The sequence below is a fragment of the Lepus europaeus genome, chromosome 15, assembly GCF_033115175.1.
Source record: "Lepus europaeus isolate LE1 chromosome 15, mLepTim1.pri, whole genome shotgun sequence".
Taxonomy (NCBI): domain Eukaryota; kingdom Metazoa; phylum Chordata; class Mammalia; order Lagomorpha; family Leporidae; genus Lepus; species Lepus europaeus.
The window spans coordinates 52,330,827-52,355,561 of NC_084841.1; the positions used below are offsets into that span (position 1 = coordinate 52,330,827).

The window sequence follows — 24,735 nt, forward strand, 5'->3', positions numbered from 1 at the left end:
AGATTTTTTTATTCAGTTTTTTATTCTCTTTCTATATATATAATAAATATATATCTTTTTATTTTTGTTGTATCTGAAGTTTTGAGTGTTGGATTCTTCTATTTGTTGTTCCACTGTTTCTCACTCATGATGCTCTGTTTTCATACATATAATGAAATATTTTTATTGGGACAAGTTGTTTTTTTTAAAAGATTATTTATTGATATTAAAGGCAGAGTAACAGAGAGGCAGAGAGAGATAGGGCTTCACATCTGCTGGTTCACTCTCCAAATGGACTTAACAGCTAGAGCTGCACCGATCCGAAGCTAAGAGCCAGAAGCTGCTTGTGGGCTTCCCACATGGGTGCAGGGGCCCAAAGACTTGGGCCATCTTCCACTGCTTCCCAAGCCATAGCAGAGAGCTAGATCGGAAGTGGAGCAGCTGGGACTTGAACTGACGGCCATATGGGATGCCAGCACTGCAGGCGGCAGCTTTACCCGCTACACCACAGAGCTGGCCCCAGGACAAGTTTTTTTAACACTCACATTTTCAGAGTTCTTGTGAAATAAGGATTGAGGATGCCTTCCCTATGGAGAATCCTCTTTCGGTTCTAAATGGTACTTTAGAGTATTACCTCTCACTGATGATTTTAATTAAAACTACTATTTGGTACCCTGAGAATATTAATTAGCTTGGTAGCCTACTTACTTGCCTGGACCTGAGATGGACAAGCTTCAGAACACAAAGTGCCAAATACTGTTTGAGCACTAGTCATCTCATTAATTCACATTGAACTACACATTAAGGACGGAGATCCTACATGGGGAGTAAGTGCACAGTGACTCCTGTTGTTGACTTAACAAATTGATACTCTTGTTTAAGGCATCAGCAATCTCCCCAGGCTCTAGTCATGAGTTGCCAAGGCCATGGAAGCCCCCTGAGCTTGCTGACTTTGATCTTATTTCGACAAGGCCTTAGGGCCATAGTCAAAGTGGAAGTTCTCTCCTCCCTTCAGAGGAGATCTCACTCGCAGAGATCTTTCATTTAGGTCTTTTTTTTTTTTTTCCCAGAGTGTCTTGGCTTTCCATGCCTAAAATACTCTCATGGACTTTTCAACCAGATCCAAATGCCTTAAGGGCTGATTCCAAGGCCAGAGTGTTGTTTAGGACAACTGCTATTCTATGAGTCTGCTGTGTATCCCGCTTCCCATGTTGGATCATTCTCTCCTTTTTAATTCTATCAGTTAGTATTAGCAGACACTAGTCTTGTTTGTTTGATCCCTTTGACTCTTAGACTTATCAGTATGATCAATTGTGAACTGAAATTGATCACTTGGACTAGTGAGGTGGCATTGGTACATGCAACCTTAATGGGATTGTATTGGAATCCCCTGGCACATTTCTAACTCCACCACTTGGGGCAAGTCAGCTTGAGCATGTCCCAAATTGTACATCCCCTCCCTCTCTTATTCCCACTCTTACATTTAACAGAGATCACTTTTCTGTTAACTTTAAACACATAAGAATAAGTGTGTGTTCATTTCATAGCTCAACCAATGGTATTAAGTAGAACAAACAAAAATACTAAAAGGGATATAGTATTAAATTGTACATCAACAGTGATGATAAGGGCTGATCAAGTCATTGTTTCTCATAGTGTCCATTTCACTTCAACAGGTTTCCTTTTTGATGCTTGGTTAGTTGTCACTGATCAGTGAAAACATATGATATTTGTCCCTCTGGGACTGGCTTATTTCACTCAGCATGATGTTTTCCAGGTTCCTCCATTTTGTTGCAAATGACCGGATTTCACTGTTTTTTACTGCTGTATAGTATTCTATAGAGTACATGTCCCATAATTTCTTTATCCAGTCTATATTGATGGGCATTTAGGTTGATTCCAGGTCTTAGCTATTGTGAATTGAGCTGCAGTAAACATTAAGGTGCAGACAGCTTTTTTGTTTGCCAATTTAATTTCCTTTGAGTAAATTCCAAGGAGTGGGGTGGCTGGGTTGAATGGTAGGGTTATATTCAGATTTCTGAGGAATCTCCAGACTGACTTCCGTAGTGGCTTTACCAGTTTGCTTTCCCACCAACAATGGGTTAGTGTTCCTTTTTCCCCACATCCTCGCCAGCATCTGTTGTTGGTAGATTTCTGGATGTGAGCCATTCTCACCAGGGTAAGGTGAAACCTCATTGTGGTTTTGATTTGCATTTCCCTGATGGCTAGTGATCCTGAGCATTTTTTCATGTGTCTGTTGACCATTTGGATTTCCTCTTTTGAAAAATGTCTATTGAGGTCCTTGACCCCTCTCTTAAGTGGGTTGTTTGTTTTGTTGTTGTGGAGTTTCTTGATCTCTTTGTAGATTCTGGTTATTAACGCTTTATCTGTTGCATAGTTTGCAACTATTTTTTCCCATTCTGTTGGTTGCCTCTTCACTTTCCTGACTGTTTCTTTTGCAGTACAGAAACTTCTCAATTTGATGCAATCCCAAATGTTAATTTTGGTTTTGACTGCCTGTGCTCCTGGGGTCTTTTCCAAGAAGTCTTTGCCTGTACCTATATCTTACAGGGTTTCTCCAATGCTCTCTAATAATTTGATGGTGTTGGGTCGTAGATTTAGGTCTTTAATCCATGTTGAGTGGATTTTTGTGTAAGGTGAAAGGTAGGGTTCTTGCTTCATGATTCTGCATGTGGAAATCCAATTTTCCCAGCACCATTTACTGAATAGACTGTCCTTACTCCAGGGATTGGTTTTGGATCCTTGATCATATATAAGTTGGCTGTAGATGTTTGGATTGATTTCTGGTGTTTCTATTCTGTTCCATTGGTCTATCCAATCTGTTTCTGTACCAGTACCATGCTGTTTTGATTACAACTTCCCTGTAGTATGTCCTGAAATCTGGTATTGTGATGCCTCCGGCTTTGTTTTTGTTGTACAAGATTGCTTTAGCTATTCGAGGTCTCCTGGATTTCAGCATCATTTTTTCCAGATCTGAGGAAAATGTCTTTGGTATTTTGATTGGTATCGCATTGAATCTATAAATTGCTTTTGGGAGAATGGACATTTTGATGATATTGATCCTTCCAATCCATGAGCATGGAAGATTTTTCCATTTCTTGGTGTCCTCTTCTATTTCTTTCTTTAAGATTTTGTGGTAAATCTCTCTCTCTCTCTTTTCATTTATTTATTATATATATATTTTTTGATTCAGGAGGGAAGTAATACCGCACAGCTGAGCGGAATTGAAGGTAGTCAGCTTCCGATCTCTGACTTCTGTGGGTATATCATTCGTCTGCTTTTTCCCAAGGACCACACAAAGAATTTGTGCTGCCCTCAGTGTGGGCTCAAATTCTCCTGCAGTCTCCCACCGGGTTGCCAAGTTTACTGAATTGTAGCATCTCTGGAGAGTACTCACGTGAATTCCGTGAGTTCACGTGAGTACTGTCGCCCACTGTCTCTTTTTTCACTGCCTTAGTTCATTAGCTCCACCCATTCACTAAGTCCTAACCTCCTGTTATTCCCCCCTTCCCCCCCCAGTCAGGTTTTTCTGTTTGACTGAGGGCGGGCACAGCTCTGAGGTCGCACGCAGCTCTGAGGTCGCGCACAGCCCTGAGGTCACCCACCTTTTATGTATGTTCAAAAAGGCGCCAGCTGTTTGTCCCCTGCTCACCTTTGTGAGGTGGGTGGAGAGAGACCCTACCAATCCCTTTTTTTTCTCTCTCTCTCTCTCCTGTAGTTAGTCTGGTGCACTTTCCCCAGAGGGGCTTCAAGCCATGGGTTACTGAGCTCACCTCCCCTTCCAGCGCAGATGCGTAGACTCTGCTGTTGGGCTTCAGAGCCGTGGACGTCCTTGCTCTCCCCACAGGTCATCCATGTCATATCCACTAGATCCCAAAGAGTTTCCTCTGCAGTTTTTTCCCAGAGCCTTTGCCTGAGACTACCATAACTCCACTTTTATTAACCTATCTTTTCCCGGACTATCAGTGCGTGACCTCATTATTCTGCCATCTTGGCTCCGCCCCCAAATTGGTCCCAGAGTCTTTCCATAACAGTTCTAATACTTTTTGCTGTGCTGTTGAGTACCCTCCACATTTTTTAAACTTTGGATATTTTCCTTGATTTCTAGTGAACTAAGCTGTTTTAAAGAATTTTTTTAAACAAATGTACTGTATTTAGAAGCCATTGCTGTGGCTTAGTGGGCTAAGCCTCCACCTGCAGCACCGGCATCCCATATGGGTGCCAATTCTAGTCCTTGCTGCTCCTCTTCCAATCCAGCTCTTGCTGTGGCATGGGAAAGCAGTGGAGGATGGCCCAAAGTGCCTGGGCCCCCTGCATGCACAGGGGAAGACCCGGGGGAAACTCCTTTCTCCAGGCTTCTGATCTACCCAGCTCTGTCAGTTGTGGCCATCTGGGAGTGAACCAGTGGATGGACAACCTCCCCCACCCCATAACTCTACTTCTCAAATAAATAAATAAAATCGTTTTTAAAAAGTACGGTATTTGGCACTTCTAGGTGTTTGATTGCAAGAGGGTTTTCATGTTAACTAGTATCCTGCCTGACTGGAAATGGAAATCTCTTTTGTTTTTCATATTGAATTAATATCATTTGTAAAGTTGGATTGTGCAATAGACATATGGCTAAAGGCCGAATTTCTGCCACAGCAAATTACTCTACTTCTGCGAAACATTGGTTAAGCCAACTTCTTGTTATGAAATAATATGTTTGATCCTGAGATTTTTGCTTAATGTTTATACAGATAACAATATCGCCTTCTGTTATTATGGACATTTTATGCTTCGTTCAAGATGCACTGTTCTTTAGACTCTTTTGAAAAAAGCAATAATTTTTTAAGACAAAATATCTTAAAAGATTAAAGGCAGTCTGTCAAATGTCTAATCTGTTTATTTAAAAACACATATGATCTTCCATATGAAATTAGTAAGATTTTAAGTCTGAAGGCTGTATGTATGTGCCTTTAAATTTCTTTTCCTGTCTTCTAATTTATAATACACTTAAGGATAAAGTTATAGTCTTCCTATTCTGAAGTATTGGTGAAGGAGATTACAAAAGGAACATAGGGCATTATTTGTCAGATTAAATTTTAGCTTCTGATAGATGCCTTTTGGGATCACTTAATAATATAGGTTCTCTGTTAGCTTCCCTCATGGAATTTGTAAGCCTATAGGCATTTTTTGCTAACTTGTTTATTCTCCACCTTTTCTGCTGGATTATAGTTAAAGAAGATAAGCACTTAAGTTCCAAATATTAAGTGGCTAGATTTAGGACTTGGAATTTTATGTTACTTTTTTTTAATGTTATGCTTCTTTCTTACTTTCATAGCCTATGATATTTAATCTAAGCAGTACATCAAATGCAAAAGCTTTTGAAATCTCTGCGTTCATTTTGAAAATAGAAGGATTAGCCTTTTTAATCTCTTTAATTAGAGATATCATTTTGTCAGTAACTCATCCCATAAATAGTAAGCATGCAAGTAGTGTGATACAACTTATACTGTGTCAAATTATATTGTAACAGTGATACTATTGAATACATATTCTGTGCTAAACACTGTTAAGTATGCTAAGTGATTTTCATGAAATCTTACTTCTTTCTTACAACAACCTTACCATTATTCTTAATTCAAGATGAGGAAATTAAAGCTTAGAATGAGTCACTTAAATTTTTTTAGAGATTTATTTATTTATTTGAAAGAGTTACAGAGAAAGAGCGAGAGAATCTTCCATCCTCTGGTTCACTCCCCAAGTGGCCAAATGACAGGGGCTGGGCCAGGCCAAAGACAGGAGCCGGTAGCTTCTTCCACGTCTCCCATGTGGGTGTGGGGACCTAGGAATTTGGGCCATCTTCTGCTGCATTCCCAGGCACTTTAGCAGAGAGCTGGATAACAAGTGGAGCAGCCTGGACTCAAACCAGTGCCCATATGGGATGCCAGCACAGTAGGTGGCGGCTTAACCCATTGCACTACAGCACCGGCCCTTGCTACTTAGTTTCCTAATGTTGTACTGCTGGTACCAGGTAGATCAGAAGTTTCAGCACATAATGAGGATTCTCTGTTTTACTTTTACTGTATATTTGCTGTGCATATGAATAAACTCCCAACATTGATGTGTAAATTACAGTATATTATGGATACTTCCTGAGATGGTAAACCTACACCTCTACTACATCAGATGATAACATAAGTCTAACAATTGTGCCATACATTATATTTTTAATATCTATGATGGGCTTTTATTATAGTGATTTCATGATTCCATCAGCAGCCAGGCTATTGTTTCATTACAAACAGATTTGGTATTGTGATTAAAGCAGCATATTAAAACCATGAAGAGTGTACTGTTTGGTTTTCTGTCATTTCCATGTGTTACAAATTTTTATCTGGTACTGGGAAATAGTAGGTTGAAGCTATCTGTGAGGGTTACGTCCATGGTCCAAGAAACAATGATCTGTAATGGACATGAGTATAGCTGTCAGCTTGTTTTACAAGGTCTCCAAGCAAATTCATTCTCCATCTTATATAAGGAACTTACACATATTCCATTTCATTTTTATATGTTAGAGTTCTCTTCAAAAGCATGTCAAACACTTGAGTCTTGATAATCTTTACCCAATTTTTCCTCAAAGTGAATAGTAGAGAAGTTCAGTGGTTAAATTCACTACCCTTATATTATAATAATACTTTTCATGCTATAACAGGAAAGACCAGATATAACTCAAAATTTTCATGAGGCATATTCCTGGAATCTGGAGAAGATGAGAAAAGCATATGGGGAAAAAATAAAACTGAAAGTGACTGAAAACTCTGCAAAATTCTTGACATTGCCATTTTAAATCTCTATTCTAAAGTTGGAAAACTACATGATTTTTGAAAATTTTGGGACTTTTAAAACTAATAAAGTAATACCAATAACCTGATAGAAATATAAATATATTACCATACTGTGGTTATAACAACTTCCCGGTATAGTTACATTTATGGTGCCTTCTCCTGTGTAGAAAATGTTCAACTTAAAAGTAAGATATTTTTCATTCAGTGGATAGTTAGCAAATTCAGTGGGGGACTGCATGTCTATATCATGTTTACAATTCAATTTTTGAATTTGACACTTTTGAAGAATCTCTTACTATCTCTATAATTCAACTTTTTTGTGCCTAGGATAAAGATGACAATATTCAGCATTTCACTACTTGGTTAGAAGTGGGAAGTGATGGGGCTGGCGCTGTGGCGTAGTGGGTAAAGCCACTGGCAGCAGTGGCAGCATCCCATATGGGCACCGGTTCGAGTCCTGGCTGATCCACTTCAAATCCAACTCTCTGCTATGGCCTAGGAAAGCAGCAGAGGATGACCCAGGTCCTTGGGCCCCTGCACCCACGTGGGAGACCCAGAAGAAGCTCCTGGTTCCTGGCTTCGGATCGGCACAGCCCCAGCCGTTGCGGCCAATTGGGGAGTGAACCAGCGGATGGAAGATCTCTCTCTCTCTGTCTTCCTTTCTTTCTCACTCTGTGTAACTCTGAATTTCAAATAAATAAATCTTTAAAAACAAAAAGTGGGAAGTGAGAGGCAATGGTTTTAAGTTATAATAGGCATTTATTTATTTATTCATTCATTCATTCATTCCTGAGCATTATTTCAAATTCAGAATTACAGCAAGTAAGGAAGAGACAGAGAGGGAGAGAGCTTTTCCATCTATCAATTCACTCTCCAAATAGCTACAATAACTGAATTTGGGTCTGGCTAAACCCAGAAGCCAGGAGTCAGGAGCTTCATCGAGATCTCCCACATGGGTACAGGGTCCCAAGAACTTGGGCCATCCTCTACTGCTCTCACAGGCCACATTAGCAGGGAGTTGGATGGGAATGGAACAGCTGGGACTCAAACTAGTGCCCATATGGCATGCTGGTGCTGCAGACGGTGGATTAACCTGCTATTCCATAGCGCTGGCCCCCATTAGGCTTTGAAATTCTAAATCCAAAGGAATTAAAATAACATAATCTTCATAGTATAACTTTACAATGCTGTTGTCATTTTTCTTTTTAAGATTTTATTTATTTATTTGACAAGTAGAGTTACTGACAGAGAGAGAGACAGAAAGGATTTCCTTCCGTTGGTTCATTCTGTAAATGGCCGCAACGGCCGGAGCTGTGCCAATCCGAAGCCAGGAACCATGTGTTTCTTCCTTGTCTCCCATGCAGATGCAGGGGCCCAGGTACTTGGGCCATCCTCCACTGCCCTTCCGGGCCACAGCAGAAAGCCGGACTGGAAGAGGAGCAACCAGGACTCGAACCGGTGCCCATATGGGATGCCGGCACCACAGGCAAAGGATTAACCTAGTGTGCCATGGCGCCAGCCCCTGTTGTCATTTTGATTCTACATTTCAGAAATATTAATGTACATTTTACTCGAACTGTTATTGAAACTGAGGCAGGGCTGGCACTGTGGCCTAGCGGGTAAAGCATCAAGACCCATCTGTTCCCCAATCCAGCTCTCTGCTATGGCCTGGGAAAGCAGTGAAAGCTGCCCCAAGTCCTTGGGCCGCTACACCCTCATGGGGGACTCAGAAGAAGCTCCTGGCTCCTGGCTTCAGATCGGCGTAACTCCAGCTGTTGCAGCCAATTGGGGAGTGAACCAGCGGACGGAAGACCTCTCTCTCTGTGTAAATCTGACCTTCAAATGAAATAAATAAATCTTAAAAAAAAAAAAAAAAAGAAAGAAACTGAGGCAATGAAGGTGGATTAGTTACTTGCTTGTGGCATGGTGATGATGTTGGGTTTAGATCTTCTAAAAAACAAGTCTCTTCCTGCTGCCCAACTATGCAAATATTTAATCTTTTGGAATGCTAAGCATTGTCCTTAATGTTAAAAGGGAAAAAATAACCTATCAATGATATTAATGTAAGTATCTTTAGTACTTAGTATCATTTTAGCATTAATTTTTACAGTTTTAATTATTTAAACTGCTGATGGAATTTGACAGTCATGAGTTGGTTGTAGTATATTTTTATCATAAAAGTAACTGCTCTCCAAGGGCCTGGCACTGTGCTTATCACATCCGTCTTCAGTCTTTGTACCAGCGTTTTAAAATATGTGTGCGAATACAGCCACAACCTCTAGTTGTGAACACTGAAGCTCAGGGAAGATGACAGCCTTCCCATGCTGTGCTCCAGTGTCACGTTCTCCATGAAGCCTTGAAAGACAAGGAAGGTTGCAGTGAACAGAAATGGGGAAAGCACTGTTTTGAGTCATGGAAGTGGCATGTGTGCCGAAGCTCAAAGTGTGCCAAGATAATTATGACTGGTTTGTTTTAGTTGAAATTTAGAGTAAGTGTAGAGAATATGTGGAAGATAAAGTGTAAAAAAAAAAAGTAGCTTGAAGCTTCCTCATGAGAAAGAATTTCATGCTTGAGAAAGAAATTAGTGCATAATTCAATAGGATTTAAGGAGCTGTGAAAATCAGGGAAGTAGAATTGTAGGATTTGACATTTAAGTTGTAAGGTGAATGGAAGAAAGGTCAGAGCAGAGGCATAAAGACCAAGTAGGATACGGACTGTTGGAATAGAGAAGAGATGATGACCCAAACTGGAGTGCTGTCACTAAAGGAAGAGACTTTGTAAAGGAAAAAGGAAGGACGTAGTAAGTCAATGGCTGACAACCAACATTGTGGTGGTTTTACCAGAAATGAAACCTAAGAATATGTTGGTGTTCTTGAGGAGTCATCATGATCAATGTGTTAAGCCTTTGATTATACTGTAAATTAAAAATACGTTATCACAGAAGTAAAGAGAAAGAAAATAAGAGGGAGGAAGGGAGGGGAGAGAGTTATTAATATCACATTGAAGTGAAAATATAAAGTATCAGATGGTAAAAAAAAAATTGAATATTACTAAACAAAAGGTTTAGTCACTGCAACTGGATGTTACTATTCCCACATGAGGTCTGGGAGTAGTTATTGTAGATGTGCAACATTTCTGTAAAGGAGAAACCAGACAAAATGGCTATTGTTTTCTGTAGTTGGACTGTGTTTGTTGACCAAGGATTCCTGAGCATTATTTTGGCATTTGGGCAGACTCTCTTTTCTAGCTGCAGTTGCAAAGTATTGTCACAATTATTTGTAAAATGATGTTTTCTCTTTTGTGCCAATAAATTAAAATAATAAGAGTTTTAAAATGGAAATTTAATGCATTTGTGTGATGTCTAATGGAAGTATTCACCTAGCAGAAAGAAATGTAAATTTAAACTTGAGAGTGGAAATTTATAAAGTGTATTGGGCTAACAATTTTTTTTTAATATTTATTTTATTTATTTGAAAAAAGAGAGAGAGAGAGAGAGATCAGTCTTCCATCTACTGTTTTACTCTCCAAATGGCTGCAATGCCTAGGGCTGTGCCAGGCCAAACCAGGAGTCAGGAGCTTCCTCCATTCTCCCCATGTGGGTGCAGGAGCCCAAGTACTTGGGCTGATCTTTCACTGCTTTCCAGGCTTATGAGTAGGAAGCTGGGTCAGAAGTGGAACAGCCGGGACTCAAACCGGCATCCATACGGGATGCTTGCATTTCATGTAGTGGCTTAACCTGCCAAACAACAACATCGTCTCCCAGTTAACAATCCTGCTTTTATTTGTTACAGTATTAAAATAGAGGGAATTGAAATCCTGAATGTGGATGAAGTTTCTAAAACTGGAAAGGAAAAGAGACAGTTGAGACTGTACTACTGAGAAACTCCAGAATGTAGTGAGCAGAAATTAACAATGGTAAAGCCCATGGAAGGAGAGCAAGATTATCAAAGAGGTAGGAGGAGATCTGGCATGGTTCTGTGTTCAGGATGACACAAGGACAGAGAGGTAAGGTGGTTAACAAAGTCAGATTCTCCTGAAAGTCTAAACTGATTATCTAAAGGGAAGCCATTGGTATTTGGGATTAGGAGGTCATAAATTACTTCTATGAGAACAATTTTAGGAATGTACAGATTACTAATAAGGTATTAAAAATTGGTGGATATTGTAATATGAAAACAATAAGATCAGTTGACAAACTGGTTATACAAAGGAAAATTAGAGGGACCAGTGCTGTGACTCAACAGGTTAAAGACACGGCCTGTCTCGCTGGCATCCCATATGTGTGCTGGTTCGAGTCCTAGCTTCTAAACTTTTAATCCAGTTCCCTGCTAATATGCCTAGGAAGCAGGGAAGGATGGCCCAAATCCTTGGGCCCTGCTACCCATGTGGAAGACCCGGAAGAAGCTCCTGGCTCCTGGCTTCAGCCTGACCCAGCCCTGGTCATTGAGACCATTTGAAGAGTGAGCCAGCAGATAAAGAATCTCTTTCTCTGTCTCTGCTGCTCTCTCTCTGTAAGTCTGCCTTCAAATAAATAAATCAATCTTTTTTTTTTTAATTTTCTTTTTTTTTTTGCTTTTTTTTTTCATTTATTAAACTTTTATTTAATGAATATAAATTTCCAAAGTACAGCTTATGGATTACAATGGCTTCCCCCCTCCCATAACTTCCCTCCCACCCGCAACCCTCCCCTTTCCCGCTCCCTCTCCCCTTCCATTCACATCAAGATTCATTTTCATCTCTTTATATGCAGAAGATCAGTTTAGTATATATTAAGTAAAGATTTCAACAGTTTGCCCCCAAATAGCAACACAAAGTGAAAAAAATACTGTTGGAGTACTAGTTATAGCATTAAATAACAGTGTACAGCAAATAAATAAATAAATCTTTAAGAAAGAAGAATTAGAGCTCACGGATATGAAAAAATTAATGAAAATATTCTCTTTGACTACTCACAAATGCTTGGCAGTTAGAATTTACCAGAGATTCCCTTCTGAGCTCTATCTTGTGTTACTGGTCACTTCTCTGTAAAATTATTCTGTGGCATAGCCAGAAAGCTTCATATTTTAGCACATACTCTATGTTTTTCCCCTTCCTTGTCTTGGTTTAGACATACTGTTTGGCAGCCTCTTCCACGCTATCTCCACATGGCTAATTCCTGCTCATCTTGCAGGGTCCAGTTTAAATGCCTCCTCCGTGAAGCTGTCTCTTATATAGCCTGCCGTAATCCTTTCTTCACTGAATTTCAAAATACTTAAGTCATTTCTTGTTATGGCAGTTACAACTTTTTATTGTGTTCTGTTTAACTTTTGACATACATGGTTTCTGTCCCTCTTTGGCTTTTAAACTGCTTGGAGACTTTCTCAGTGTGTCAGTGCAGCATTATGGAAATAGTGTAGATGGTCCCATTTTTAGTTTGTAGCTCTATCACTTGCTGTCTGCATGACTTCAGGCAAGGTATTTATAATATCTCCATAAACCTCAGTCTTCATACCTGAAAAATGCCATATTACAGGTTATTGAGGAGATTAAATGGTGCCAGGTAATTGATTTAAAGAGTCTTAAAAAAAATGGGATTCCCTTCTTTTCTCATTTATCTTGGTTTCTGTGCCCTACCATAAAAATATTAGAAATTATTGAATGGATTAGGAATTTATTTACCATTAATAAATATATAAAGGCCACTGGCTGCTGATATTTTATTGAGCTGAATAGTTTTTTCAAAAAGGAATTCTTTTTCTGTTGGAATAGAACATGTTACAGATTTATATGCAATGCAGAATTATCTGGTGGATAATGATATCCTATAAGCCACATTAAAATTCAAATGAATTCAAATTAGAAACATACCTATTTGAGAAAAATAATTAGTTTAGAGTTAATAACAGTTCATAAAAGCCATTTCTTTTGCAATTCAAGCAGAAACTAGTCTTTGAAGGAGCCAAGAAGATGCTGTCTAGACTCTGAAGGGAGCCCATAGTTTGGCAGTGTACAGTGACATCTTCTCCAAGCTCACAGTTTTCATTCTAATTGTAGGAGATTTAAATGTATCCTATGCCAGTGGATAGGATTATATTCCAGAGAATATAAGATTGGGATAAAATCAGACTATGACCTAAAGATTAGTTTTAAGACTTGCACTTCATTCCAAGAGTTATGGATTCCACAAGTACTAACAAATGGTGTTGTTTGAATAGTCTGAAAGATCTTGATTACATTGTAAATCCTCAGTCCTCAATCACTTGAAAATTTCAGTACAATGAAGCAATTTGCAGTAATCTATGTAGCTCTGCTTTTTTCTGTCTCTATTTTTTGTAGTTTTTAGTCATCATTGTTCAGTTTGTATATTGTGTAACTAATTAATAGTATATCTAAATCTTTAACTATTTAAGGATGGATTTTTGCAATCAAACCTTATTCATTCATTGTCCTTTTGAAATTGTGAACAGAATTGATCTTTATATATAGTAGAGAGAGTATTCATGTATAATAAACAACACAGTAGATATTCCCACATAGCAAATACCCCTTAACCATAATGTTATTGTAAACATATGACCTATAATGATAGCTACCATTTGTTGAACATGTATTGTGTGTTCAGTATTTTACATAATTTAGCCTATGTCAAAGTTGAGGAACCTGAGTATCCAAGAAGTAACTATTTCAAGGTAAATAGCTAATTAAGTTACTCAACTGGCTTTTAAATCAGGACTTTCAGAATCTGAAGTTGATTTTTTTAAGGTTTATTTTATTTATTTGAAAGAGTTACAGAGAGAGGTAGAGACAGAGAGAGACGTCTTCCATCCACTGGATCACTCCCCAGACGGCCACAGTGGCTGGAGCTGAGCCAATCCGAAGCCAGGAGCCAGGAGCCTCCTCTGGGTCTCCCACATGGGTGCAGGTGCCCAAGGACTTCGGCCATCTTCCACTGCTATCCCAGGCCATAGCAGAGAGCTGGATGGGAAGAGGAGCAGCCGGGACTAGAACCGGCACCCATATGGGATCCCAGCAATTCAGGCCAGGGCTTTAACCTGCTGTGCCACAGTGCCGGCCTCCAAAGCTGATTTTTTTTAATAACTGTATTCCATTGCCTCTACAATAGTATCTTAAACAGTATATACTTTCTTTGCCTCATCCTTTGAGTACCTCAAGTTTACTCTTGTAGCTAGTTTGTTCAGCCCAGACTTGCAGTATTTTCTCTTCAGCTTGCAAAGTAATACTCACCTCAAAGACCTTAGTCTTCAGAATCATAGTCTAAATTATTGAATTACTTGCCAAATTTAAAAAATGTAATGCTTAGTGGATGAAGCAAAGATGTGATTACTGTTCCTTGTGCAGGGACTATACCATTTCATTTTTATATCATGCTGACTATAAATGGAATTTCTAAAATTGTGTTCATATAACTAAGAAATTAAGAGTAATTGTATTTGAGAAATATATGAGAGCCCAGACTAAGCATTGGTAAAAGAGTCAAGGGGACTCTTGTTGTATGTGAGATAGATTGGAAAATGATATGTTTCAACAAGAATCAGTGAAATTTTCTGTCCAGAAGAAATTTGATCAATAGAAGGAAATGCTTCAAATATAAACTTCAAGAGAAAGAATGGATTTAGGCAGGAAGGTATGACTTCAGGTTTGTGCATAGAGTTTGTAATTATGTTTGGCCTGCTGTTCAGCTGAATCTGAGTCCTTGAAATGTGACTAGTCTGGGGGCCAGCGCTGTGGCGCAGCAGGTTAAAGCCCTGGCCTATGGCCCCGGCATCCTATATGCACACTAGTTCGAGTCCTGGCTGCTCCACTCTGATCCAGCTCCTGCTAATGTACCTGGAAATGCAGCAGACGATGGTGCAAGTCCCTTGGCCCCTGTACCCACATGGGAGCCCTGGAGGAAGATCCTGGCTCCTGGCTTCAGATCTGCTCAGCTGTGGCCATCATAGCCATTTGGGGAGTGAACCAGCAGATGGAAGACCTCTCTCTCTCTCTGTCTCTACCTCTTGGTAACTCTGTCTTTCAAATAAATAAAATAAATCTTTAAGAAAAAAATAAAAGAAATGTGACTAGTCTGAATTGATATGTATTATAGACACAAAATACACACCAGATTTGGAAGACTTGGTACAAGAAAGAATGTAAAATATCACATTGTTACTTTATATTGATTGCATGTTGGAAAAATATGTTGAATATATTAAGTAAATAAAACATTGTTAAAAATGAATCTAACCTATTTTTTAATATGGGGCTAGAAATCTTAAATTATATATGTCTTACCTTATATTTCTGTTAGACAACACAAGTCTTCATATAGATTTGTCGAGAAAGTTAGAAGTGCAATACCAAATTAAAGCAAAACATCTAGTTTTTAAAGTTACATGTATGAGTTATAATTGATATTGTGAGATTAGGTAAGAATGCTGGTGTACAGAGTATAGTAATGAGGAAAATGCCAGCAGTTGTAAGACAAAGAGTAACCAAGAGAAGAAGAGTGAGAGAAAGAAGACACTAAAGAGGTACTGAAGTCTGATTAAGATGGAATTTCAAGAAAGAATCATTGAATGATAGAGGCCAGAAAGGAAGAGGAGAATTGAGAAAAGCCCATTGAATTTGACTGATATAGAAGCAGTTTCAGTAGACTATAAAAGGGATAGATTGCAAGAGATTAAGAATTTAGAGGCTGATGAAGTAGACTGTTTGTATAAACTATTCTTTCAGGAATGGAGTCCATTTGTAAAGATATTAATCACTTGGTTTGAACAGAGTCCAGGGAAATCTGAGCATGTTTATTTGCTTAATGAAAGGGTCAGTGAAGTAGAGGGACTAGAAATTACAAAAGGGAGATGAAATTTCTATAGTTAACGCCTTGGGTCCCAAATGTGAGTAGAACTACAATCACTTGGGAAACTTATTACAAGGGCAAATACCTGGTAACATCCCACACCTAAAGTTAACATGCAGGGCTGGCACTGTGGCACAGCGGGTTAACGCTCTGGCCTGAGGTGCTGGCATCCCATATGGGTGCCAGTTCAAAACCTAGCTGCTCCACTTCTGATCTAGCTCTCTGCTATGGCCTGGGATAGCAGTAGAAGATGGCCTAAGTCCTTGGATTCCTGCACCCATGTGGGAGACCCAGAAGAGGCTTCTGGCTCCTGGCTTCAGATCAGCACAGCTCTGGCCATTGGGGCCAACTGGGGAGTGAACCAGCAGATGGAAGACCTCTCTCTCTGTATCCCTCTCTCTCTCTCTCTCTCTCTCTCTCTGTGTGTGTGTGTGTATGTGTGTGTAACTCTGACTTTCAAATAAATAAATATATCTTAAAAAAATAAATTTAACATGTTCTCTGTAAGTTTGTGTTCCTGACCAGGTTAACAATTTCTTCCAGCTGATCATGTTATATACACATGTCAAACATGACAAGAAATTGAGGATTCTGATGAGGACATCTGTGAAATGGCTGACCATAGCATCCAGAATAGATATGGAACCAATTATAGTTAGAATGGGGATAGTATACCAGGAACTATGCTTAAGGAGTTGGCTTCCATTATTATAAGAATAAGCAGAAGTTTAGTATCAGTGAAATACTGAAAAAGTTAAAAAGGTAGTGGATTTTGGTGAGAGAGGAATGTTTCAGAATTAAGAATCTTGCAGGCAAGATATAACACATGGTTGTGTGTGTGTGATGTAGAAGAAAGTAAAAATAAAACCTGAGTCAAGCACATAAATATAAGGCCCTTCAAGTTGGTAACTGATACAGGATAGCAGGGTAGTGGTAAAAAGACATGTGGTTTGGGATCAGCAGGAAGCATTGAAGATTGAATCTGTCTGGAATAATCTAGACTTAAGATTCTTTTAAACGTTGGCCTGGATATCTTTAGAGACCATTTCCAGATTGCAGATTGACTTTCTGTAATCCATTCTAGCTTTTGTTGAAAATAGAGTGAACACTTGACATTCAAAGATAAAGTATGCATAGTTTTCTCTATCCATAATAGCCCTTGAGTTCATGATGTAAGTAGTTAATAATTTTTTTTTCCAGACCAGCCTTGTGGTACAGCAGTTTAAGCTGTAGCCCATATTGCTGAATCCCATATTGGAGTGTCAGTTCAAGATCTAGCTGTTGCACTGCTGTTCCAAGTCCCTACTAATACACCTGGGAGGGCAGCAGAAAATGGCACACGTACATGGACCTCTGCCACCCACACTGGAGACCCAGATAGAGTTCCTGGCTCCTGGGTTCGGCTTGGCCCAGCCCTGGCTTTTGTGGCCACGGGGGAGTGAACCAGTAGATGGAAGATCTCCTTTTCTCTCTGTCTCTCCCTTTCTTTGTCACTTTGCCTTTCAAATAAATATATCTTTAAAATAACAATTTTTCCAAGGTATAAGTTTGAATCAACCAATCCAAAACTGTCTTGCTAGAATAAGTCACCTAGCTAATGACTTGTAGTGAAATCAACATTTATGTTTCTGCTTGCCTTTAACACTTGATTATATTAATCATCGAATAATTTAGTCTGGTAAGTTTCACCAAAGAACAAATTATATGTGAAATTATAGGATTAAATAGTTTAAAAATCAAATGAGTTTTAAAAACTTTTAGCATTATACCTAGCATATAATAATTGTTTAACAAATGGCAGTTACTGGTGTGAGCTTAGGAATTCAAGAATTTCTGAAGCCAGTTATTTTTTATATATCCGTGTGAGATGAATAATATCTACATTACAGTTTTTGTTTTGATTTGTTATCTCCACGAGTCTTTTTTTTTTTTAAGATTTATTTTATTTATTTGAAAGAGTTACAGAGAGAGAGGAAAAGATAGAGGTCTTCCATCTGCTGGTTTGCTCGCCAGATGACCACAGCAGTCAAGGGTTGGGCCATGCCAAAACCAGGATCCAGAAGCTTCTGGGTCTCCCATGTGGGTACAGTGGATACAAGGGTCCAAACACCTGGCTGTCCTCTGCTGCTTTCCCAAGCACATTAACAGGGAGCTGGATCAGAAGTGTAGTGACCATGACTCAAATCAGCGCCTGTATGGGATGGCAGTATTGCAGGCAGCGGCTTGACTAACTACACCACAATGCCAGCCCCATCTCTATGAATAATTAAACTGGAAATAGAACATTAAAATTTTTAGTGAATTAGGAGGTCAAGGTAACGTTTATCCTTTTTTTTCATTATGTTTGATATGCCTGAAAGTAACTCATATTATTACTATGAAAAAGTTCAGCTTTAAAAACATTCTTTAAGTATGTTCCCAATTCACAAGTATATGTGGAGTCTTCAAAAATTCATGAAAGGCCCAGCATGGTGGCACGGTAGGTTAATCCTCCGCCTATGGCGCCAACATCCCATATAGGCACCTGTTCTAGTCCCAGCTGCTCCTCTTCCAATCCAGCTCTCTGCTATGGCCTGGGAGAGCAGTAGAAGATGCCTCAAGTCCTTGGGCCCCTGCACCTGTGTGGGAGACTAGAAGAAGCTCCTGGCTCCTGGCTTCGGATTGATGCAGCTCTGGCCATTTCTGCCATTTGGGGAGTGAACCAATGGAAGGAAGACCTTTCTCTCTGTCTCTCCCTCCCACTGTCTGTAACTCTCTCTCTCAAATAAATAAATAAAAAATTTTTTTCATGGAAAAACTTGCTTTCTAATTCCATTTTCCACAAACTTTTTGAAGCATCCTTATATGTACTCAGAATCAATATGAATGAATTATAAGATTCTCTTTGTTTTTCTTAGGTTTGATATACTTAAAACCAACAACTCTGTTTTTGCTAAACAACTTTATTTTCTCAGTATGTTATGTACTTATATAACTTTACTTTTTTTTTGCCTTTTAGTGAAGAGCTCAGAAAAGAAGCAAGACAATTAAAGCGGGAACTCTTGGCAGCAAAACAAAAAAAAGTAGAAAACACAGCAAAAGCAGAAAAAAGAAGTGAAGGTAAGGACTTCCATTTTTGGTTGATACTCCTCTTTTTCGTTGCCTCTCTTTTTCCTCCTTTCTGCCTTTTTTTTCTTGTTTCCTTTTTCACTCCCCTTCCTACCTTGTCTCCTTCTTGAGTTTTGTTTCTTTAATACTTTCTTTGTTTAGTTAGCCAATCAAATAAATTTCCACTCAGGACATTTCTCTGAGAACTAAATTCAGGGCAAACATGACATAAGTATTGTCCTTAAGATGGCTTAATAAGAACTGACAGAGTATTTGAAATCAAGCAAAACTGAAATGTTGCCATAGCACATAATTGGATTAAAAGTACACAGGGGTGAAATGTTCATTTTTTTTCAATATTGCATACTCTTTAAAATATTTTAGAAAAGTGTTTGAGACTTTGTAGACTTTATAAACATTTCTGTGTTACTATTCTTTTCTGTTTGTTTTCGTTTTGACTCTTGTGTTAAGTTGTAGAAAATCTAAAATATTAATAAAACCAATAAGAATCACACCCTGGTATTTATATGGGTTAAATATGTTCTTTGTTTCACTGTGGTTTTTGTTAAGCTAGTATAGTTTTTTAAAAAGCTACTTCACTAAACAATTTAATTTGGTTTGGAACTATTTGAGCTATAAAGTGTGTAATGTTCAGTTTCCAAAATAACAGTTTGGAACCTTCAGATCTATTTTCCTCTTAGAGTAATAAATTTTATTGTAGATTCAGTGAACATGATCAGAAATGTTATGCAGTTACTAATGTACTAAATTTGATTTAATAAGTTTGCCTTGTACATACACATATATCTTCTATATTCTCATGCTTTGGAAAGCTTGGAGTATTTTTATCTACTAGATTCTGTACCATCTATGTGGATATAGGAAAGAATAATGTTCAACAAGCATCTATCCTTAAAGAATCCATATTCAGAATAGCAGTACAATATGGGGGAGATACTTTGAGGTCATACAAATATCTCTTTCTCTTCAAACTTAAGCTTCACTGATTTGTTTACAGGCAATGGTTATTTGCTGTGTTTTTCTAATGGTGACTATTTGCTTGAAGCCCATTTTTTAAAATCTTTTTTTAAGATTTATTTATTTATTTGAAAGACAGAGTTATGGAGAAGCAGAGGTAGAAAGGGAGAGGGAGAGAGAGAGAGAGAGAGAGTGAGAGAGTGAGAGAGTGAGAGAGTGTGTTCCATCCGATGGTTCACTCCTCAAGAGGCTGCATTGGCCAGAACCATACTGATCCACAGCCATGTGGGTGCAGGGGCCCAAGGTCTTGGGCCATCTTCTACTCCCTTCCCAGGCCATAGCAGAGAGCTGGATTAGAATTGGAGCAGCCAGAACTTGAACCAGGGCCCATGTGGGATGCTGGTACTGCAGGCAGTGGCTTTACCCACTATGCCACAGTGCCAGTCCCGATGCCTATTATTTTTATTGCCTGGATTTCTTCTGTAAGAAAGAACTGTCTTTATTCCAAGACAGGAATGTGACTATTTCTAATAGTCTATGTGTTATAATCCAACATTATTGTTATTTGTTGTGTTCAAATTTTTCAAGCTTTGGCTATTTGGTCTTTTAGGGTGGTACTTTTTTTCTTAAGGTTTTATTTATTTATTTGACAGGTAGTTACAGACAGTGAGAGAGAGAGACAGAGAGAAAGGTCTTCCTTCCGTTGGTTCACTCCCCAAATGGCCGCAACTGCCGGAGCTGCACCAATCCAAAGCCAGGAGACAGGTGCTTCCTCCTAGTCCCCCATGTGGGTGCAGGGGCCCAAGCTCTTGGGCCATGCTCTGCTGTTTTCCCAGGCCACAGCAGAGAGCTGGACTGGAGGAGGAGCAGCCGGGACTAGAACCGGCGCAGGCAGAGGATTAACCAAGTGCGCATGGCGCCGTCCCCCAGGATGTTTCTTATCACCTTTCAACTTGATCCCATCCTTTGAGCACTTTCTTTATTTCTGGCACCACAAGATACTCCATGCATATCCTATATTTTTCCTCCTCCAGACCTGGAATCAACCACTCTTTAATGAACCGTGGTTCTACTTATTGGAGTATTGTATCTAGAAACCAAGAGCTAGGCACTGAATGGGCCATTATGCTTGTGTTTTTAGAGTTCTGCTAAGAGCAATATTTTATCCCTATATTGTTAGAATGCTTATTAAATTTTTAGAACCTATCTATGATACATATTATGGTTTACTTTTGTCTAAGAATTATATTTTTTCTAAACTTGCCTAGGTCTTTTAAATTGGCAAATATTGCTGATATGATAGTTGTTTACTATGAAAGATTATAATTTTCAGTGAACACTGCACTATATTTGAAGTTCCTATGCAGTTCTTAACTCAGGTATTACTTTTTTCCCCATAATTACAAATGATTTCATGAACCATCGTATTACAAAGCATTATAAAGATGAAGTAGAATTTTAGACATCCTTGAATGTATGTCAGAACTCTAGCCTATCTTCTCAGCTGACAGATACTCTTTCTAAGGTTAGAACTACATGATCTCTGGGAATAGATCCAGAGGTTCTCAAATGTATTTGCATAGTAAGATTCTCACGTGAAATTGGAAAGAGTTATTTGACCTTGGCTCTGTAACATTGTGCATCAGTTGAGCTGAATACTCTCTTGAACCTATTTAGAAAAGATTTCTTGATTGGGCTATATAGCTACACATCATGCTTTTGCAAAGCATTTTGGCAACTCATAATGATTTGATCTTTTGAAGATTTTATGTTATATCTAGCAACTTAACTTGCCAGTAAACTTAGAACCAGATAAATGGTATTTTTAAAAAGATTTTGGGCCGGTGGTGTGGCATAGCTGGTAAAGCGCCACCTGCAGTGCCGGCATCCTATATGGGCACCAGTTCAGGTCCCGGCTTCTGCTCTTCCGATCCTGCTCTCTGCTGTGGCCTGGGAAAACAGTGGAGATACCCCGGGTCCTTGGGCCTCTGCACCCTCATGGGAGACCTGGAAGAAGCTCCTGGCTCCTGGCTTCAGATCGGTGTAGCTCCGGCCATTGAGGCCAACTGGGGAGTGCATCAGCGGATGGAAGACCTCTCTCTCTCTCTCTCTCTCTCTCTCTCTCTCTTTCTGCCTCTCCTTCTCTTTCTGTGTAACTCAGACTTTCAAATAAATAAATAAATAAAAATCTTAAAAAAAAAAACGAGTGTTTTGGATAAGTTGGTGTAGCAAATTGTTATGTAATTTGTAGACCTACTTCTGTCCCAACTTTCACATGGGTGCTGTGCATCACAGTTGCTGATATAGAGACTAGACATATGTTAAATTTGTTATTTTTAATACTAATTTTGATAGTAATACTGAGTGGTGGGTACCTGAAGCATTGATGTTTATAAAATGCTTTGGAATATTGTAGCTTCTCAAAAAATAAGAATCTTAATTACAGTTGTTAGTAGTAAAGTTATTTAAATCTTGGTGTCTTGATTTTCTAATCATAAATTCAGGGATAAAATCCTTTGTACAGTCCTCAAGATTCTTTTAAATAAATTAAGTAATGAGAAAATGTTTAATATATTTTCAATATTGGATAAAATAAAAAGAAAATAATTTTAAATTTGTAAGAAGAAAGCTGTAACTTCCTGGTTCCATTTTGTTTCCTATCCAATCCTGCAAATTGAGAGTGTTAATTTTAATATTGTCCCTGTTCCAGTTATCTACAAATATATATATATATATATATATATACACACACACACACACAAAGTCCCAAAATAAACTTTCTCTTCATGTTTTTCAAAGTTGCAATTCTATATTGATACTCTGTTAAAAAGGTATTTTGAACCAGTATAGATATTCTTAGTAAAGCTTCTGGTATTATTATTTCCTGGTCAATCCACCTGTCAAGTTTTGTTTTTTTTAAGATTTATTTTTAAGGTTTATTTTATTTATTTGAAAGACAGAGTTACAGAGAGAGGTAGAGACAGAGAGAGAGGTCTTCCATCTGCTGGTTCACTCCCCAGATGTCCACAACAGCCAGAGCTGCACCAATCTGAACCCAGGATCCAGGAGCTTCTTCCAAGTCTCTCATGCGGGTGCAGGGGCCCAAGGACTTGGGCCATCTTCTACTGCTTTCTCAGGCCATAGCAGAGACCTGGATGGGAAGAGGAGCAACTGGGATTAGAACCGGCACCCATAAGGGATGCCAGTGCTGCAGGCCAGGGTTTTAACCTACCATGCCACAGAGCCAGCTACCATTTGTCAAGTCTTAATACTTGCTGACTATTACCAATTCATTTTAGAATATATTGTATTATTTTTGAATTAGAAGTACTTGTGAAGTGACCTATAAGAGCAAGCTTTGGCCGGCGCCGTGGCTCAATAGGCTAATCCTCCGCCTGCGGCACCGGCACACTGGGTTCCAGTCCCGGTCGGGGCGTTGGATTCTGTCCCGGTTGCCCCTCTTCCAGGCCAGCTCTCTGCTGTGGCCCGGGAGTGCAGTGGAGGATGGCCCAAGTGCTTGGGCCCTGCACCTGCGTGGGAGACCAAGAGAAGCACCTGGCTACGGATCAGTGCGGTGGGCTGGCCACAGCGCGCAGGCCGCAGCGGCCATTGCGGGGTGAATCAACAGAAAAAGGAAGACCTTTCTCTCTGTCTCTCTCTCTCACTGTCCACTCTGCCTTTTAAAAAAAATAAAATAATAAAAAAAAAAAAGAACAAGCCTTTTGCTCTAATACTTATGCATTAAAATGCCTAATTTTCACCTTCTGTGAATGAAGGTTTCCCACTAAATCAGATGTGATACTTTCTTCAGGAATTCTGACATCATAGGAAATCACTTTTAATCAAGCAATGAATATTCCATTGGCTTTGTAATATTTACCTGGGTCCTTCAGCCAAATCCTTAGCCATATTTATACAGACAATTCAAGACTTATTTTAGTAATATCCTGCTTTTAAATCTGTTATGTCTCATTAGGCAAGTTACTTTAAAGTCTGGGCCCATATGTTTCTCTCTACATAAACTGAAAGACAAATAGGATCTGTTATTCCTTGTATCACATGGATGTTGTTGGGTAAATGCTTTATATAAATATGACATCTTCCTTTTTGCCATTGGGTTGACATATATTTACTTCTTTTTTCCCCAGAAACGTTTTATTTAAGATATACAAACTTCATGCATTTCACAAATACAACTTTAGGTACATAGTGATTCTTCCCACCCTACTTCTTAAAGCCTCCAGATAAAGTAAAATTTAAACGTTACATTTCTTAGTTGAATACAGAATCTGCAGTAGGTTCTAACACCCCAATTTAGGTACATAAAGAATGTGGTGTTTTACTTTAGATACCAGCGATGTCAAAAGAGATGGACTGCAGGACAATCCTGTTTACAGCCTTGGAATCTCTCTAGTCCACTATAAATCATCAAGGCTGTGCATAGGATTGTTGTAGGGGTAAGAAATTTTGAATAAGGTTGATAATTAATTGGAGATAGTTGGTTTCCTGTGTTGGCTCTGTCAAGTTCTTTAATAAACCATATAATCCTTTTCATTAAATTATGGTTAAGTCCTTTCCAGGTTTCTTTAAGTTTCATCGTATACAAACCAGTACCAAAGTGCTGATGGTCACATGGAGATACAGGTTTAAACATCTTCTGTAATCAGCTTTCCGGAGATAAGGTGTCAGATGCTCTTTTCAAAGTTCTAAGCAGACAATACCTGCTCTGTGACTAGTGCCAGAACTTAGAGGAGGAAGGGAAACCTGAGCTTGTAAATCAAGAAAGAATTTTAAAGCCTTTTCATGAAACTCACCACTGAGGTGCTTAATACCTCTCAGGTTGCTCTGGGCCATTTCAGGTTTCTTCCAATTCTGTTTCTAACACAATGTTAAGTCAGACTATGGCGTCTCAGGCTTGCTAGGTTGTGAACATGTACAATTTTTTACTACTTTTCATTTATCTGATGTACAGTATTAAACAAGCTTCCTCCAGGTTTTTAT

At 38.9% G+C, this 24,735-nt stretch overlaps 1 protein-coding gene across 1 annotated transcript in view; it reads left to right on the top strand.

Moving 5' to 3' along the window:
* CWC27 (CWC27 spliceosome associated cyclophilin) overlaps nucleotides 1-24,735 on the top strand; it is a 239,760-nt gene that overhangs the window by 104,209 nt on the left and 110,816 nt on the right. Inside the window, exon 11 of the mRNA XM_062211737.1 lies at nucleotides 18,668-18,768. Within this exon, the coding sequence (XP_062067721.1) occupies nucleotides 18,668-18,768 (101 nt within the window). The remainder of the gene's footprint in view (nucleotides 1-18,667; nucleotides 18,769-24,735) is intronic.